The following is a 19,867-nucleotide window of genomic DNA, read 5'->3' on the forward strand; positions in this document are numbered from 1 at the left end:
TAAAAAAACAAAAACAAAAGGAAATGACAAAGAGGAGAGATATATGAGATATGTAAATCTTACCTTGTTTCTTCTTCTGTGTCTGTTCTCTGTTAACTGGACACAGATTCTGAATGAAGAAACAGATGACTGTACAGTAGCTGGTTGTAAATTTCCACTGAAGACAAGTGTTTCTCAGTCCAGGTTCTGAATCCAAGTGAGTGATCTGTGTAGAAGCTGAATCTTATAATGAGGAGCAGTTTTTAAACTGTGTTTTGTCATTTTAGTTTTCTCTGCCAGTGGATAAAAAAAAACAACTACTCACCTATTTTTGTTTCCAAAGTCTACATAACAATCTTGTCATTTGTAAAAACTATGAAAAGGCCATGTACAATAAATGACTCTTTGTTGAAACGGCAAATGAATGCTGTCACACTAAAGAACTTTCAAACGCACTAAAATACACTGTGGTCTTCCTGCTTACTAGCAGTTATATTGACAAAACCATGATGTACACAAGGCCATCACATATACTGAATGAAACAACGAAGTTCTCTCTTCTGCAGTTCATCATTTTGCACTCACTCAGCATGTTGTCTGCACACATCATCACCTGTGTTATGGACAGAACAGACCAGAGACACAGAGAAGATACTGAGATAATTTATTGGAACACAAGGAGTATGAATAGGTGAAGATGATAATAATAATGTCCTTTAAACTGAAAGTAGAGGAGCTCTGGGGTGATGTAGATTCACACAGGAGAGTAGAGTCACACGGGGCCGGGAGCTGAAGCGACACACACGGGAGACTGGAGAAGACAGAAGACAGGAGCCGGGATCGGGGTTCTGGGTACTAGTAGCCGTTTTGCGGCGACGTAGGTGAGTCCTTGGCGTTGAGGAGGCAGGATCTGGAGCTCTGTCCTTGTTTCAACGAGACCGGACACTGACTGAGGTGAGGGATAGTGCTTTATAGGGGAGTGGAGTGCTGATAAGGTGCAGGTGTGTAATGAGTGACAGGTGATTGGAGTTAGTAATCGGGTGAGGGAGTGCGGTGTGTGTAGCGTAGTGGCTGGTGAGAACATGACAGGCTGTGACAACCTGCAAGCCATTATACAGTTTATTTGTTTATTAATATCTCGATTAGCTTCTGCATCGCAGCCGCTATTCTTCCTGGGGTCCACACCAACTTCGTCTGAATCTATCATGATCTAACAGATAAATATAATCATTTAACATAGAATGCCCATGGAACCCTTACACACTTCTTCATTACTAAAGTTTCTTCTTAATGCTCTTTTAGCGATTTTTTATAACCATATATTATTCTGTTGTGTAATATGAGCTGGGAGTGAATTCCATTCTTGCATTGCTCTGTATATTACTGTACGTTGAACTGATGTGGTTTTGGTAACGTAAAAACATCCTCCAGCAGCGTGCCGGTATAAGTGTATCTGTACTAAAGGATAGTTTTTTGTTAAAAAACAATCAATGGAGTCTTTGTTGTTATAACATTCCTAATGAAAACCATCAATGAATACAGCAATCTATTTTTCACTTTAAACCAAAAGAGACATTCATGCACTTTAGTAACATTTGTTCTCAACCCACAAGAAAGAGCTATACGTGCCACTCTATTCTGGACCAGTTGCAATTTTCTCATATTACCTAATGAAGTATTGGACCAAACTACTGAGCAATAATCCAGGTGAGATAAATACAAAGCTTGAATAACTTGTTTGGTAGTTTGTTGTGTCAGATCTTTTGCACCTCTAGTTACCACTCTGTGTTTGTCCCATGATCATTTATTTTCCATGATAATGCCCAAAAGTGTGGCTTCTTCTACCTGCTTTATTAACATGTTATTTATACTGCAATCAAGCTTTGGTTTTGAACAGAATTATTACTATTACAACACTGGTTGTTTTAGAAATATTCAAAATAGGTTTACTGATTTACTGTTGATCCAATCTACAACCTACTTCAACTCCCGATCTAGATTTGTATTTAAATCACTCTATATATTGTAGTTATCAGCATACATTGCGATATGTGCCTTTTTTAATACTAAAGGAAGATCATTAGTAAAAACTGTGTACAGGAGTGGCCCAAGACAACCTTCCTTGAGGCACTCCATGTCACATGTTTAACATCTGAATAACTTCCATTACAGTACACCATTTGCCATTCACCATTAATTCATGATCAATGATGTCAAAAGCTGCAGAAAAATCAAGCAAAACTACTCCTATAATTTTCATCTTTTCTATTTCCATAAACCACTCAACTCAACCATTTGAGTCAAAGCAGTGGCTGTCAAATATTTTTCTCTATATGCATGTTGGAAATTAGTGATTAAATTATAATTGAAAAAAATGAGATTGAATCTGTTCTTACACAATTATTTACATTGATCCTTAGCCAAACCAAACCAACAAATCAGGTGCCAAACAGCACAGACTTATTTAGAGGTAGAACAGAAAACTTTGATTAAAGTAAAAGTAGCTTGTATTTCTGATTTGGATCCTGTCAAGCAATAACCACAAAAAATATGATGCTAACATAGTATTTTATTGTAGAATCAAAGAATCGTCATTTTTTTATATGTTCTATGTCCATTTTCCCTGTCGGTGACACTGCCCTAAAAGAGAACAAGAGATTAAATGTGTTGAAATGAATTTAAACTTTATCAGAACCATGAGGTAAAGCCTCTGGCAGTCTTGACAGTTTGACAGATGCGTCAACAGAATAAGTAAACAGAATTACAAATGAGCAAAACTTACGAGAAATCCTTTCATTCTGTAAATTTTGGCAAGAGGTGATTCCTCTGCACAACCCAAAACACTGCAGGGTGTGTCAACGTGTGGAAAGCCATCAACTATCTGTGGAAGAAAAAAACATCACAATGAATATGTGCAAAAGGAAAGAGGAGCAACCAATGCTTAAGAAAAGTGTGAGGAACCATGAGACTGATGAATGCTTACATTGCCCAGAGTGTCTGAAAGGCTGTCCAGTTCCCTCTTCCCTCCTGGGCTCAGTCCATATGACCAGTGCTGGCAGCAGCCCTGTGTCACTGTCCCCACAAGTAGCAGCCACAGTGCCAAGGTTTTTGTAGACATTCTGAGGGGGGAAAAGCTTCATATTGCACATATAAGCACATTACTGATCTTTTTTAAAATTTCTTTAGTTTAACCCCAAATATTGTCAGTTCTCAGCCCTAACTGACACTGCTCAGATTTACAGTATTTAGCCCATCACTGAATTGTTTTTACCTTCTGTGCATCAGGCAGGCAGGCCTCTCTGATTTGTTCTTGTCTGCTGTCCTTTGTGAAACCTGCTACACACTATTTGCCAAGGTTTATATAAGCCTATGCTGCTTCCCTTCCTCTTAGCCCAACACTACACAACAGGGGGTGACAAAGTGGGATTAAGCAACACTTACTGGCGACCCACAGAGTTGTTTAAAAGATTACACTCGGTGTGTGTCATTTTTGCCCTTACACAAAAAGAACAAGTTACATGGGACAAGCTTTGGCCACAAAGTATCAACTGTTTTCAGCTATTTCCAGTGAACGAACAAAAACACTTATTCATTCACAACTGAGACACAATAAATGATTAAAAATCAAATGACAAAGACTTTCTTCTTCTTCATAGCAGTTTATTTATAACAGTCATTCGTGGAAATATGTTTCCACGGTCGAGTGCAATAATAATAGATAGGGAGACCTACACCACTCCCCGTCTCAAACACAAACCAACCATTGCCCCATATTGCATTCAGTGAGATGTATTATAATAAATAACCATAACTCTTCCATTGATTTTCACGCTCAAGGTGAAATACACAACATGCCTTCATCATTCATCCTCACAGGCCAGGTACCTACTATTGAACTGAGTGAATAGTATTGCATCAGAGCAGCTTTGAGCTACAGCTAGAGAAACTTCACCAGTCCAAGACGAGTATAGCTCTTCACACATGCAAACAGACACTGTGCAGTAGAGAACTGAAGTGAGATCCTTGACAAAAAAGCTGACAACATCTGCCTACTCTGATAATGAGTTTTTTTGTGTGTGGAAGTTTTGGAAACACTGGATTTGATTTACATATGATTACAAGCACCAAACAGTTTTTGGTGAAAAGGTATAACATGTTACAAGTTAACATACACTTGTGCAAATAAGTTCAAAGCATGATTAAGTGATATACATCGATACATGGAGTATGTTTCCAGGCAAACCCACTTTGACAACATGAACAATGTGAAAATGTCTTTCTTTTAAAGCACACCAAGTTGGATTATTTTCTCATAATGGGAATCTGAAGAATAATGAATCACATATACATTACAATAAGCAGAGCCACAGTCAAATGCATGCAATTGTGGATCACTCGCACACCGGATTAAAAAAAGAGGTAGATTCACTGAACGCAAAACAAGTGAAAGCTTTTTAAGAACAAAATATTTAAAAGTAGGAAACGAGAAACCTCACAGCTATAAACCATGTATTGCATACCCAAGCTGTGTTTAAAACTAGCCTGTCGCATAGTTTTATGGTGCACTAACAGCACTTTTAGCCTTTCAGACTGTGCTATTGTTATGGCTTTGGCTTGCATTGCTTCCTTTATAATATGTTGAATCCAGCAAAATTAAGTTACATACTTAAAGAGGAATATATAACGACACAGTTATTGTGTCCGCTTCTATTTCTGCTACAGCAGCATTCAGTGAAGCTCAGTGCTCTGAACTTTACTGCACACAGATAATTGATAAATGATTTTGACTCCCATTAACATGTCAAGTAATATAAAGTGAATATAAATTATGTAAAGCATTAAACGAGTATAGTCATTGGATTGCATCCAGACACATCTACATACACTAGGAACGTTATTCTGTTTTGGTGATATATGCAGCTGAAAACATCCTACCATACAAACATACATAGACAACCCTGAATAAATTCTAGTGCAAGATTTAAAGCTAACATAATATAGGTGGAATGCCAGGGATGTGCATACAACTACCTGTACTGCAGGCAGGTAAAGAGGGATTAAAAGTAGGGAATATACTGTAGGAGAGGCTGGAGGAAAAGAACAACAAAGAAGCCAGCTGTGGCCCACACCGGATTTGTAGGTGTGTGTGCTGAGTTATCTGACACTCTGTGACATGTGTAGAGGGGTCAGCATCTCTTCAAAAATGGCTCCTTTCACATTGGACCCTCTCAGATTGGCTTCTTGTAGATCGCAGCCAGACAGGTCACAATTCTGCAAAAAGGCAGCAGGGACAAAACTGTGGCAATGTAACTGTAAAGTGTTATAAATGATTACTTGTTTTGTCCGATCAATAGTCTAAACATAATAATAATATTCATTTTTCAATCATAAAAGACCTGGAACCAATTTAAATTTTTGGCATTTTGCTTAAAAACATGACTTAAATCAATTCTCCAAATTGTTGCAGATTACTTTTTTGTTTACCACTAATTATTTCAGCTCTAGTGCTATGGCTTAGTCCTGTTACTTTTTGTAAGATACCAATGGCTTTCGTAAACCCTCAACATTTATGATTGAAATGCTGTTATCCTACAGGAAAAAGAATTAATGACATTTGATATATAAATTGATCATCACACACACACACACACACACTTCAGGTTCAAAAAGCTAAAGATGTACTTTGAATGCAAGGCACCCAAAAACATACTAATCTTACAGTCTGGCTAAATCAAACTGAAATCTCCAGTTAGGAACACTTTTATTTACTTGCAAAATTATATTATATTCCAATTAAGATAAAAAGATTAGATTAATTGTACTCACTGTATTCACTGTTTATTTATTTACAGGAAGGTTCACCCTTGGGTTAGTGTAAAATGATAACAGTCATTTTGGCAAAAGATGTGGGATGCACCAGAAATATATAGTATATTAATGATCTATAAATCAATTTAATAATATCTGCATTGTTCCCATTTTTGGCCCTAGAAAGTTGCCATAAGTAAGATTGCCAGCTGAGTCAACATGAGTGTTTTTATTTATAATCCCTTCTGATAGCCCTAACTCACCTCGAGATCAGTCCCTGCTAAAGTGGCTCCCCGCAGGTTACAATTCTTCAGCTTTGCATTTTTCAGAGTGGCCACACGCAGGTTGATACCGGTCATCTGGCTTCCTTCCATGTCAACTCCTTTCAGGTTAGCACCTGATTACAAAAACATTTGGTTAAAACATGACTACAAAAGTGAAACTTCCTCAATTACCTTGATGAATTGTGATGGATTACCTTCCAGGTTGGCCTTCAATCCTGATGGATCCTCAAAATTGCATCCTTTGAGAGAAGCTCCCTCGGCATTGGAACAGAGCATCTTCACCCCTTGTAAGTTAGCACCCTTCAAAAGACAACGCAAAAGTATTCATAATGTTCTTGTAGGTTCATATTGCGTTTCGCCCTACAAGAAATGTGTGTAAAGTTACCAGATTAAAGAAAAAACAGTCTGCTTTGTTGTTTTTTTAATGAGGTGAATGTGAGAGTAGGTGTGTGCCATTGGCAAACATGTTTAAGAACAGAATGGCCCTTCCTCCACACAAGTGAGGGGGCAGCAGGTGTGAAGTGGCCAAAAACCAAAAGCCAAGTCCATTGTTCACCATCAGAAAGGCCAACAATTAAAAATAACACAAAAATGACACACACAACTCAGACAGAAGAAGGAAATGTTTGCTTCCCCACAGTGAGATGGTGGGATGCATTCTGCACTCATAGTGCATCTATATGTGCACATGAATCATTTAGTGCTGACAAGTTAAAGAGTTTTCAGACTTACATCCAGGTTGGCTCCAGAAAGATCAGCTCGCTCCAGATTGGAACAGCACAGGTTGGCATGTGTCAGATTGCAGCGGCTGAGATTAGCCATCTTGAAATTGATGTAACGCAAATCAAGTCGGGACAGATCAGCGCCACTGAAATTAAGACCCTAAAAACAGAGTAATAGAGTCAAAATAGTAAACTTGATGGTGAACTGAAATGATGGGTAGATGAAAACATTTTCATTTAGCTGTACCTGACAGCGGAGCTCTGATTTGGTGGGTGTTGCCAGAAGAAAACGAACAAACTCCTTGCGAGAAATGGGAGAGTGATCCTCTGGTGGCTGTGAGTTCTGTTTTGAAAGAAAGCATGTGGTAAGTCATGATGCATTCAAGGGAGTGATCCCATTACTGAATGTGAACTATTTACCTACCACACTTCACATTACCTTGATTGCCACTTCCAGTTGTTCAGCAAGCTGCTCTATTCCAAAGAACCGAGCTTCCTCAAGGACACCTGGAAGACATTTAGCACAATGCTACAAATTGGTGCTTATTTTCAAATTCAATCAGGAAATTGCAGTGGGATTTTTCTTTAATTCTTCTTCATCATTTAGGATTTGTCAAAAAAGCTTACCTCGTATATTTATGCCTTCATTGATAATGAGCTGACCATGTCTCAAGTAGTTGAGAATAGGCTCAAAGTATTCAGGGCTGCGGTCGATTAGGTAAGCCCCATGCTCGTCCCGCTTGTTCCCCCACACATCTGTAGCAAACACAGAGGTTGACAAGGCCCATTCAAAAAGATGGCTCACATAAAACAAAAATGAAATGCTTACTGATTGGCTAGTCCGCTCTGTAGACATAACTTACCTTTCTCTCGAAACATGTGAGCAAGCATACTCTCTGGCTCTTTGCTGACCAAGGTGCTCCTGAATACAAAACGGAAACATTCAGCAAAAAAGACAATGTATGAAAATGAAACTTTAACCGAGAAAGATTAACATAAATATACACTGTGGTATAGCAATATCAAGTCTTTTGTAATGTGTTTATTACTGGTCAAAACAGCATTAAGACTACAGATACCTGGTGGTTGTGAAGGGACGACCACCAATATTAAGGGTCAGCCAATCAGTGTGTGCTCCATGCTGATCAGATGTAACCCTGGCTTCATGGTGAGGGTCTGTGATATATAAAATATATAAAAAAAGGGGAAGAAGACAGAGTCTCTGAGACAATATTCACACTTTCACTGACAGTGGATGAGATTCCTGCAGCAGACATGACAGCACTCACCAATAAATGGATCTCCTTCTGACACATACAACACGTCGTCATCTCTGTTAGAAACGCAAGATACACAGACAAGTCACAGAATGAGTTGACATGCTCATAAAGCGCTTGGCAACATTATTATTATCATCGTGTGAGCTTACCTTATAAGGGCAATGTCATCTATGAGACCACCCTTTCCATTGTATAAACTGGAGGCTTTAATTCCTAACTTATTACTTGCTACGGAAAGTAAGTCGGACAAGGCCCCGTACACTGCTACAACCTAAAAAGAAAGATTAAAAATCAGTGGGGTGTTAAGGATTTAAGTTTAAAACAAAATGGGTCACTCCTGTCTAATACAAGATGAAGTTATTGAGTCGCAGTTAGCGGTGTGAACGATGTTGGGCAAACTGTTACGTTTATATTACGTGTGGAAATAATGTCATAAAGACCAACGTTTACCTTGTCTTCATATGACTATTGTTGATAATACGTAGTAGGTACAATCTAATTTTAGAGTTAGTTAGCTATAATGAAACACGTATGTTCAGTGGAAAAAGCCAGTCATTCTGTGGCCCACACTGAACAGCCTGTGTTATTAACGTTACCTACCTTGCCATTTTTACATGTCCCGTTAACAAATAAGGTAACTCTTCTCATTCTTTAGGCGCTTTGGTTATAAGTACTTTGTTACAATTTCAAAAATAATGTGACGTTTGTCAGGTAAAACTTGCTTGCCGATTCAAGCTGGCTAGCTAGCTGCATCAGACAACAACACGAGACAAAAGATGCCTTCAAGAGCTATCGTGGAAAAAAGGCAGTCCCAAGAAGGTATGGCTAAAAGTCATAGCTAAAAGTTTAATATCTCAACTTCTCCCGCATTTACAATTAGTCTCAATTATTCAATTTATTGTCAGGATATCACATACATAACTTGTACTAATGGCAATGTGAGACATTAAAGGGAACGGTATTAGTCATATCATCAACAAATAATAAAAGTAAGTAGACAAACCGACCAAATCAGTGAGCACCTAAAGGGTGCCTTCTGACTGCAGCTCTGCAATTGGTCGGAACGTGTACACGTAGTAGGTACGCTTGTTTTAAGCGTCGGGTGGTCTGGTGCAAACGTTTTGTCAACCTGAAGTTTTTTTCGTTTTGTACATAACAAAAATAATGGCCATTCGCGAGGTTTCAACCTGTATCTGAATTTTAATAATTAATTAAATTTTTTGTTGTCATTCGGTTAAAAATTGGCCTCTTAACTTTGTTTTTGGGCTTGTGTATTTGGAAGCCAGCTGTTGGTGGAGGTAATGCACCACAAATTTGTCGACCACTAAAGATAGAAGAAGAAACACGGAACTGTTAAACAGCATCATGTTAATTCATGCCTGTAACTCTTAAACTAGTGTTCAGCTTTAGGACTATTTTATCCTGTTTGTGCCAAGCAACACAATGGCGTCTGATAGGCACCATTGTTCATGTTGCTCCCATCCAGTCTCCTCTCCCAGTGTTTACCAGACGCTGAATGAAATGGATTTTGAACGAGGTTTGTGTGTTAGGCATGTAGTGGAGTTAAACCATGGTACTAATAGAGTAACGGAATGCAGAAAATATATGTATCTTCTTTCACTAAAGGCGTTGACATCCTCCAAATTCAAACATGCATATTTTACCTTTCATTAAATGACTTGGGCTGAAAGTTATTTTCCTTCCTGACTGATCTTTTTAAGTTATGTTGTGTGTCATTCTTCTATGCAGGTATCTGGTCTGCTGCAATGGATGGGGACTTGGAGAAGGTCAAGTACTTGATCCAGAAGGGCACAGACCCTAACTTGAGAGACTCGGCTGGATACACATCTCTGGTGAGTTTACTGGGAAGATGTTTGGCTGTACGTGCTGTAGTGTCCACTGTTCTCGTGTATCTAAATTCCTGCGTCATTTTTGTGTGTTTTGTCTCAGCACTATGCAAGTCGCAGTGGCCATCATGCTGTATGCAAGTTTCTTCTTGAGAGTGGTGCTTGTCCATCTCCACAGACACCAGGCGGTGCCACACCGCTCCATCGATCAGCTTACTGCGGTCATCTGGATGTGGTTAGACTCCTACTGCACCACAGAGCAGATCCAGTGCTCTGTGATGATGATGGTGCATGCCCTTTACATAAGGTACAGAATTGCCAAAAATAACATAATAAAACCATTCCAGAGAGACAGTTGGATGATCATTTATCCACCTGCCTGTATTTTTTTCCCCTGTTAAATGCTTGAGCAGGCTGCAGAATGCGGTCATGAAGAAGTGTGTCAGCTGCTTCTTGAGCATTGTCCAGCACTCTGCAGCCAGGTGAACAAGAGGCTCCAGCTACCCTACCAGCTGGCACCTCAGGGAGATCTGCAGGAGCTCTTAAAACCACCTCGGTGACAACAAGACACACTATATGCATCTATAGCATCTATGCTATAGAAACCTGTAAAACCTTGATGTTGTGTTGCTGCAATTGTTAATGATCTCACTGTGGAATTAGCCTGACATACAGAAGTTCAATACAAGAGCAGAGCAGGCGTACAAGTTAACTACAGACAGACAGACAGGTACAACAGTCAGTTATGAGTGCAGAAGTTTCACTTTGAAATGAATGCACTTAAACCCACAATGTATGGAATTTGAAATGATCTGACTTTGAAAGGGCAGAAAGCAACGCATAAACACTAATGCCATCAGAATCTTTTGAAAGACACCATAATGACATAAGATTTCTACACAAAGCGCAACATTTTGAGTCAGAAAGCTCCTAGAGCATCCTGGAAGCTCCTTATAAGTGGCTTAGGGTTGATGGGTAGGAGTCACATGGTTGTTAGTCACATATTACATTTGTTCAGTGCAGTGCAAACACCAGCATTTACTCCCACTGCAGCATTAATGATTGTTTACTTTGAACACGTGTTAATGTGTGTGTTTGCCAAGGCAGTCTGTATTAAAACTGGAGGCCAACATCTTGCCCGCGTTGGGTTGTTTGTTCAGCTTTGTCTGGCAAATTTATGTGTAGTGATCCTTGCTGGGCTTTTTAAATCTGTGCCAGCAGGGGGAGCTATTGTTTTAAAAGCAGCATGTGTTTTTTTCCAGTCCAGCATGTGAATGAGCTGGCAGCTTACACACAGTGACCTCATTCGATCCTCCAAGCACACCGTTGGAAAACTAAACGGGGGTAACTGTTAGGAAGAGAGAAAAGCATCATTGTAACTGTTACAGCTGATGGTAAGACATCATGGATGGACACCACTGTTCAGCCAAGTTATGTTTATGCCAATGTACTGGGTTATTTACTGTGTATTAATGAAGTTATCAATCAATCAAACACTGCAACAGATTTGTAAATGTTTTTAAAGGTAATTTTGACACATTGATATCATTAGACATGTTTTAAAATTTGACATGGTCTTTAGGAACACTCATGCTAAACCTACATATTTTGCTAGTGGAGTGTTGTACTGTAGCAACATGTCTCAACTGCTTCTACTGTACTAGTTTTATTTCTCTGTAAGTATTTTAGCAAATTTTTGGGACCTACTGCTTCTAGTGTAAAGCATTTACACTTTTCTACACTGAGAACAGATGTTGATGGTTGATAGTCTTTGTATTTTTGGTTAAGTAATGACCTCAAACCACACAACTGTCCACCAACCTGGACACTCTGGCTGCTAATTTGTTATAACCGCAGTTACTGATATTTCTTTGTGTATCACTGTGATCTGTAATGTAAGATTAAGCAAAATTAAATAATAGCGTCCTCACAAACATTGTTTATAGAATTTTTTTTTTGTTTTTACTTTCAAACTTTTTTTGAAAGGATTAGGAGTTATTAGCTTTTGTCTTGCCACTTTCACTGAAATGACTCATTCTTTCTTAAGTTATCAAAGGCAGGACACATTACTGAGTGCTTTTTTAACCAGTATTAATATGCAAAGGGACCAAAAGATGGAAGCCTGGAGGGTGAATAAAGGATGTTGATATTTCCATATCTACTGAAACAGATGGAAATACTTTCAACTATTGTCTCATGTACTTACTTATTCAAAGCATGTTCAATAAGTAACACATGCACATACAAGAGTCAGATACCTTTTCCTCTCAGCCTTCCCCAGATGTGCAGAGCAGAACTGCACTACTTCTGCGCTCCTGCAGTCCGCACAAACACGCGACAGAAACCTCTCGCTGCAGTCTGAGGAACTTTCATTGGGTCCGCTGGTGGGTGGTGTTTCCAAACTACCTTCAAACCACATCCAGTGCCGTGACTGGAGGGGTGCCAGGCCACATCTGGAGCTCATTGCAGCTGACGCCACACAGCACAAGGAGATGGGGTGTCGGGGTGGGGGGGGGTGTAGTGTAGATGGTGTGGGATGGGGGCATTTTAGCTTGAAGAACTAAGCCAAGAGAGCTGTTTGTGCTCAGTGACAAGTTCCTCCTTCCACACAGCTGAGGAGCTATAACTAGGATCACCAGTTTTGAGTGCCACATGTCGCTGCCCCCCTCGGAGATTGGTTAGAAGATATGTTTAGTTTGTTTTCTAAATGGCAGGAAAAACAAAGCACATTATGCTATTTGAATCAGAACAGCATTTTGACTAGCACACAGACTATCACACCCGCCCACAGCACCTTCTGATTGTTCCCTTGCCAGGTTCTATGTAACATAATCAAAGTTGATGTCTTAGATTTGCTAGCAGTGAGCGAGGTAATGAAAACCCTCTGTGTCACTGGGTAAAACCAGAGGAATATTAAAGGGCCTCATTCTTTTTGGATAATTTTTCATGAGCTGGTTTGAATTTAAGAGCTGCTTTGCCCTTTTATGTGGAAACGATCAGAAACTGGCCTGTGTTGGGTGAAAATTAGCAGCTTTGTCAGAAAAGAAAGACCTTTTCCATGCTTAAAAAAAAAATTCTTTCGTCAGTACAAATGTCCACAACAAGTGATGTCTAGGCTACGGTGTGATTTTTTTTTTTTTTTTTTTTTTTAGGCCTAGCTTTTGAGAGCTTTCTCGTACTCTGAGGACTTGGAGAGGACTCCACAAGATGAGGAATTTGGATTACAGCTCTGTTTAGTAAGATTTATTTGGAAAGCAATGAAACTCCCTGGCCCTGGAACCCACTTCCACCATAATGAGCCCAAGTTAAACCAGGACTGGATGTTATTTTCCTCAGAAATAGAAGGTGGTCTGTGTGCCATGCTTGCATGGATGATTTGAAGTCAGTACTTGGGACTTTATTTTAAAACTGTGTTTATTTCTCCAGTTTTAGAATTATGTTTAAGCTGCAAAAATAAGTGTTTTTTGTGGCTAGAAAAAAAATCACCATTGTATTCCACTGTGCCCGATAGCAATTTCCTTCATTTTGGTGATATCTGGATGCTTGATTTCACAGATAAAAGGGTCATCTTTCCTGTGTCCACCTGTACAAAATTAATGCCATTCTCTGGCCAAGTAATCAACTAAATGGCTGGCAGATGGGCACACATTAAGAAGTGGAGTGCCAGACTCTGACATGGAGGACTGCCCCACGTTGTCTCATCTGCATGGGGGAAGTAGGAGTGTGGGTGTTGGGTGAGGGAGGCGTGTGTAATCAAATCTACGGGAGCTGCTCCTCAGAGATGCTACATAATCCAATTTAGGTCCACTCCCACTTCAAAGCAGCATGTTGTCTGCTGGTTGAAGTGATGTTGCAGATCTTACGCTCCCACTTTCCAGGTCAGCGGGTGATGCGAGTCATGAGTCCAGAGGCCACAGCTCAGCTCTTCCAGGCAATCAGCGCTGTGACTGTGGGAAATGTCAGCCTTATCAGGTGATCCAGCCAAACACAAATCGGACCATGTGATACATGTTTTTTGTAGATGTAATCAACATACTTATTAGCTTTATATTTTGATCTGAAAGACAGTGTTTTCAACCACATTATAGATCTCCCAGTCATTTAAAAATTGGATATGGAAACCATGTCAGTGGAAATTGGGTTCCTGCAGCCACACTTGGACCAAAATGCAACCAACACATCTGGACAATGTTGAAACGTCCCTACCGGCAACCATAATCATGTAAAAGTTTCCCCAGGAAATTGTGCTCAGTGAACATGCTGTGATTTTTGTGTTATTGTGGGTATATTTGAGGGGGAACGTTTATTTTCCCAGATGTTTTTTTTCAGACTCTGTGGTGGATGGTTAAGTTTCTTTTTATTGATTATGGAGATGTAATCTTCTCAAAAGCAGGGCCAGACAAACAGCCCATAAGCTGTACCATATGAGTCTGAGGACAATTAATGAAGCTTTTGGGATCATATATCTAGGTCCCATCATGTTGTTAGAAATCAGATTATTATGTATCATCTGCCACATCTGCAGTGGAACTCTGCAAATCGACTATTTATGCATCTTGTTCAGTGCAATTGAGCTTTTCCAGCATGTTTTTCATGTGTACAGGTTTACTTGTCATCCACCCTATGGAGTTTTAACCTGCATGCCTATTTTTTATGTGTTCTGTTTTCCCTGTGTAGTTTATAGCGAAGGCTTGACAATTGATCAAGTTTCTTCAAGAGACTTCTGTTGATACAGTATATACACACGTTTTACACAATATATTTCCTAGTGCAATGCTCTGATAACATTTTCAGTAAGGTTAGTTTTACACAAGGATGGAGCAGTTAAGACTCTGAGATAACATAAAGCAGAACAGTTACCCAAACTCATCCTAAAAGTCGCTTATAGTGCTGAATCCACAGAGAGACTAGCTGGTGATCATAGTGGAGCATTTAGCAGCTGAGCCAGATATTTCCCTCAGGAATGGAGACCAAAAACAGCTAAAAAGAGAGTGAACAATGGACTTATATTCACCAGGTGGGCAGAAACATGACCAATGCTGAATACTAATGTCGTATCTGCTTCATGTGTAAATAGGTAACTGTTTGCTGCCCCCAAAGAGGCCAAAATAATCTGTTATTGCAGGATTAATAAAAATTATAGCAGTATTTTGTATTTAAATATGCTGATGTGGTTTAATGGTCCATCAGCCACACCAGTACTGGCTATCTAACACGTTTCAATGTCATTCAACTTCACTATGTTTTCATTAGTGTAAAAGTGCTAATAAAAACATACAAAACAAGTCACATATTTTGCATTATAGGTGCATTAATTTTTTTTATACTTAAAGTGAATTTTGCTGATAATATTTTACTTTTACTTTAGCAACACTTTAAATGCTTAACTTGTAATGGAGTATTTTTACAGAGAGGTATTGCTACTTTCACTGAAGTAAAAAATCTGAGTAGTTCCTCCACCACTGGTGATGTAAAAGGAAAGGATCAAGGAAAATACTTTAAAAGATGTTTTCTAATAATAATACGTGGTCCAGACAAAGACTTTGGGGAACTGAATAAGAGTTATATCCAAAACTGACATCTTTGATATATTAGGTCCGCTTTTATTCATTCATTGTCAGAAATGGACCATAAAAGGCAGACTTTATGTAAAGATAAGATCCTGCAAGCCCTCATTTTGTATAAATCAGATCAGATAAATCAGATTCTTTATAGCCTTCAGACATCATGGGAAATATACTGCAGTTGGAGCACAATAGAAGGGCAGAACTAAATAGCTGCATTTGGTGATGATTATTCACAACTACAACAATGCAGCTGACACCACATTTGTTAGGATTTCCTCTACAATAACAAACAGCAAAATATTCACAACTGCAGTGACAATACTCCCATTCAGTGTGAATGACTGGGGAACGCAACACCGTGCTGCACGTGTAATTGAACAAGATGGTTACGCTGATGAACTAAGACTCATAGAGGCACGCCGTCCCTCTGTCAGCAGGTGCCGGCACACACTAGCCCATTCATATGCGCATTCCTGTCTCTCCACTCGCAGCCCAGCAGGTTCCTCCCGGCCACTCAGGACAGGGGCTGATGCACACAAAGGGTCTTCAATCTGCCTCAAGACAACAGCCAGCATAAAGGCCCGGAAAGCGTTATGTCAAAGAGCAGGCTGGGGGTGGTGAGCTGTGCGTGGGGGGGCCTGCATAGAACAGGGGCACTGCTGATGGATGGATGAGGGCTGGGCTCAGGCAACGTAGTGGAAGGCCTGTCCGATGTTTTTGTGCATAAAGGAGGATATTTGTACTTGCCCAGTAACAATGGAATGCAAACACAAAAAGCGAGGACAATAAAACACCACTTTGGGGCGATGAAGAAGCTGCTAGGGAAATCATCATGCAAAGCATCCCTGGGGGAGATATTGTTCACTCTAAGGATTGCATGACTTTCTGTTTGTTCTCATGCTGATGTGTGGCTTAGCCTGCCTTCAGTTTGCTTTTGCATAAGGTATTCCTGGCTTTAACAGTGTCCGGCACATTTCCTTATGCTGAAAGGGAGCGATCAGAAATGCCCCACCTCATCTTAAAACAGACTGTGTTTAGACTGAGCTGTTGTCGGCCATGTCTAAGCGAAGGTTCAACTGACTTTAAAGCCTACGCAGTACTGGTGGTCCTATCTCAGATAATGTAAATGAGTAATTTAAATTATTTCATCCTTTGTACACAACCTGACAACATTTTTAGAATTTCCTTTCAGGTGAAAAGAAACTGCACTGTGTAATTATTAATAGAAATCATAAACTTTATGCCTTCACTTTATAGCCTTTCTGTTAAGCCCTGTCGGTAAGCTCACCTATATATTTCTTGAGCTACCATGGCATGTACACATCACAGGGACAGGTTAATGATTAATGACTGGAGCTTTTTCAAATTAGCCCCACATAAAACAAGTTCTGCTTTCATTCTCGTATGTGTGCCAATGAACCAGCATAGAAATATAGACAGTATGTCTCCCCTGTGCTGCTACAAACAACCGAAGACCATCTTTTATTGGTCTGCAATTGCTTTGTCTCATTTAGTCTCATCTGTTTTGCACACATTTTACCACCCTTAGCTGTCACTGTTCAGAATGGGGGGAGTTTCAGATATATCACTCACCTCCTATCATCAGAGCAAAACAATAAGCAACCAAATTAATAAACATGTTCTGCCAAGGCTTTCGTGTCCTGTGTAGAACTTGTTTTTATCATTAACAGCTTGATGCACATCTCAAGGGAACTTTTTATCAGTGACACAAAAAGAAAAATAAATGTCTATAAAATGTTTGGTTTAAACTGTTGTTGCATCAAAGATCTTCTCAGTCGTGTGTTGATGCTCTGAAATTCTAAGATGTGGCTGACGGCAGCACATGCAAATTAAACTCTCACTATTAGTTACCCTAATAAACATGCTTGCTTTTTCTCTGGTATGTATGCGGTTGTCAGAGTCACACTCCATCTGCTGCACGGTTAGCAGCTCTCTTTGAAGTTGCAAGTTAATTTGAGCTCAAAGTGCATTTGACAAAAAAAGGCAGTTTAGAAATGTTAAAAGTTGTAACATAAAGACAGTATGCCCTTTGGCATCACAGTCAGTCACTATAACTTAAAGGAATAGTCTACATTTTGGGAAATATGCGTAGTCACTTTCTTGCCAAGAGTTAGTTTAACTAACACTTTATATCTTGTTTTTTAATCCATACAAAAACTGAAGTGTAAAAACAACACGTTTGGTGTTATGTGTTATGAGCGCAGTCACTTCCTGGAGTCTCCCCTAGTTGCTTGGCAACCTCACAGTGATGACCAGACTCGAGGAAGTCACTGCACCCGGCCAAAAATATTCCAGCAGATAACCTCCAGTAAAACCACACAACAACCCCTGTTTCCAGTCTTTGTGCTAAGCTAAGCTAACTGGCTGTTGGCGGTAGTTTCATAGTTAGCGGACAAACATGAGAGTGTTATAGCACTCTTCACATCTAACTCTCGGCAAGAAAACGAATAAGCGTTATTTCCCAAAATGCTGAACTATTTTCCTTTAAATGAGTACCTCACCAATTTAGCATTGCACTCCTGTAACATGTTCAGACTGGCAATGGACAGTTTTTTTAAAGTCTCAAAGTCACTACAACAGAACCAGAGATATTGTCTTTTTTATTCCATGATTTCTGCTTGCAACCTGGCACCTACATTACCCAAAATGCAACTCGACCACCAACAGTTCGGTTTGAGATTCGGGTGTGTTATGCTAGTAGCGGTTAATGTAGCCTCGAGCCGCTAGCCTTAAGCATAAATGAGGAGGGAGCTACAGAGTTCTGGTAACCTCACTTCTTTCTAAAATGGGTGGATTTCTGCTTTAAGAAAAGTTAATGAAACTGAACAGAGGTTTTAACAAACTTACAAGCACAAGTATGTAATATTAAAAATGTGCACCTACATGTAATGTGCATTTAATTACGCTCCTTTTATTGAGTGCTTGAGTATGACAAAGCTTCTGTTAACAAAAAAAAAGGACTGAATAAAAAAAGAGTACATTTTAGGTAAATTCACAATATCACAGCATTTAGTATTTCAAGTATCTACATCTATCTAGCCCCTAAACTCTACTGTGTACTGGACTCAAAGGCAATGTTTCTGTCTTGATGCATTTTGAGACTCAGGATTGCTTTTGTTAAGTTTTTATTTCTACAGTACAGTACTTGCACTTTAAATTCATGATCTAAAATTTGAATTTCAGGTAGATCGATTACAGTAGGCCTATCAACGCTTAATTTAATCTGGATGAGTCAAAGAAGTCATACATCCTGTAACATCATGCCAAGATCCTCCTGTGTTTGCTGATAGGAGCTCAGTTTGGGGCTTGTGTTACAACCAATACAACAGCAATAAGATAATGTTTGCTTTCTCAACAGAGGACAGGTAGTAGATTAGTGCAGCGCTTTGTGTGAGGCTCAGTTGTTCTGTTTGTATGTGACTTTAGTACTGATCTTCAAAACACAGAATTTGGATCTCCAATAAACTAAAATAATAAAGTCACCTCATTTTGTGAACGTTCTTAACATCACAAGGTTAACATTGGAAGCATAGAAGATGAAAGGCTAACACATGTTGAAACACAAATCTGTTTCTTTGTCATCCCATTCTTTAATCTAACTACCAAGCTGGGCTTCATGTGTCTCTGCAGCTTCAGTCGTCAGTCATTTGTCACTTGTGACATGAAATCAAAGACCATATGAGCTCTTCAGATATGAACTATGTGTTTGATCAGGCAGAGCAAACTTGTTGTTTGTGCTGACTTGGCAGATACATTTGAAATTCTGATGCTCTCTGAAATGCTGCCAAAGCATATGATCTTTACGCCAGAACAATAAAGGCTATTTTATAGTTCCCTTGAACGGGAAGTTGATGAAAGTGCTTACTTTCTGTCAGTGAATTTGCATTCATGTTGGTTATCTGAAATCCTGCAAAGAAAACAATTCTCCCTCCTCAGAGACACACTCATATTAATGCCCACACATTCTGTCAGTGAGCATCTCTTTACTAGAGACGGTATAAAACTCTTTACACCTCTGATAAACCTTTGTCTTCTCACATCTACCATCTCTTGGTTTTAATGAACCTTTTTAGAGTACAATATACTTTTAATTTGGAAAGTGAAGTTGTTAAAGTTTTCACTAACAGCGCAACTTCTTTGTAAAATGCAACATTTTTATTATTGTTCTTTTATGTCTACATGGGACTTCTCTCAGTGATTCTAGAGAGTCCTTCCAAAGTAAAAGTGGCATTCAAATATAGTGTTTATGGTGTGTCTGTCGAATTTCATGACCTTATAGGGATCATGTGGCACTCAATAGTTTTACATTTATTTGATATTTCTTATGTATTATCATGTATATTTCTTATAGTGGTTTTG

General features: G+C 39.3%; 3 protein-coding genes across 5 annotated transcripts; 1 reads left to right on the forward strand and 2 right to left on the reverse strand.

Moving 5' to 3' along the window:
• Nucleotides 1–2,530: 2,530 nt before the first annotated feature.
• On the reverse strand, nt 2,531–3,481 carry LOC122876370 (progonadoliberin-1-like). Of its 2 annotated transcripts, none has more exons than XM_044196625.1 (4): nt 3,251–3,481; nt 2,963–3,113; nt 2,762–2,860; nt 2,531–2,619 (listed from the first exon to the last, which is right to left on the reverse strand). In XM_044196625.1, exons 1-4 carry the CDS (start codon nt 3,259–3,261, stop codon nt 2,560–2,562), a joined length of 321 nt encoding a protein of 106 aa, XP_044052560.1. In that variant the 5' UTR covers nt 3,262–3,481; the 3' UTR covers nt 2,531–2,559. The 2 variants fall into 2 exon arrangements, with proteins under 2 accessions (XP_044052560.1, XP_044052561.1); XM_044196626.1 differs by having other exon boundaries at nt 2,542–2,619; nt 2,963–3,098.
• A 141-nt stretch (nt 3,482–3,622) lies between these two features.
• kctd9a (potassium channel tetramerization domain containing 9a) lies at nt 3,623–8,871 on the reverse strand. The gene is made up of 12 exons (XM_044196621.1): nt 8,674–8,871; nt 8,223–8,344; nt 8,083–8,126; nt 7,873–7,969; nt 7,657–7,715; nt 7,421–7,549; nt 7,233–7,300; nt 7,041–7,136; nt 6,804–6,953; nt 6,266–6,371; nt 6,051–6,184; nt 3,623–5,250 (listed from the first exon to the last, which is right to left on the reverse strand). The coding sequence occupies exons 1-12, from the start codon at nt 8,719–8,721 to the stop codon at nt 5,134–5,136; spliced, it is 1,170 nt and encodes a 389-aa protein (XP_044052556.1). The 5' UTR covers nt 8,722–8,871; the 3' UTR covers nt 3,623–5,133.
• Nucleotides 8,872–9,146: 275 nt separating this feature from the next.
• Nucleotides 9,147–11,052, forward strand: ankrd39 (ankyrin repeat domain 39). Of its 2 annotated transcripts, XM_044196623.1 has the most exons (5): nt 9,154–9,371; nt 9,471–9,610; nt 9,823–9,926; nt 10,024–10,227; nt 10,334–11,052. In XM_044196623.1, exons 2-5 carry the CDS (start codon nt 9,517–9,519, stop codon nt 10,478–10,480), a joined length of 549 nt encoding a protein of 182 aa, XP_044052558.1. In that variant the 5' UTR covers nt 9,154–9,371; nt 9,471–9,516; the 3' UTR covers nt 10,481–11,052. The 2 variants fall into 2 exon arrangements, with proteins under 2 accessions (XP_044052559.1, XP_044052558.1); XM_044196624.1 differs by having other exon boundaries at nt 9,147–9,610; nt 10,099–10,227.
• The last annotated feature ends 8,815 nt before the right edge of the window (nt 11,053–19,867 follow it).

The sequence above is a fragment of the Siniperca chuatsi genome, linkage group LG5 (genome assembly GCF_020085105.1).
Source record: "Siniperca chuatsi isolate FFG_IHB_CAS linkage group LG5, ASM2008510v1, whole genome shotgun sequence".
Lineage (NCBI taxonomy): Eukaryota > Metazoa > Chordata > Actinopteri > Centrarchiformes > Sinipercidae > Siniperca > Siniperca chuatsi.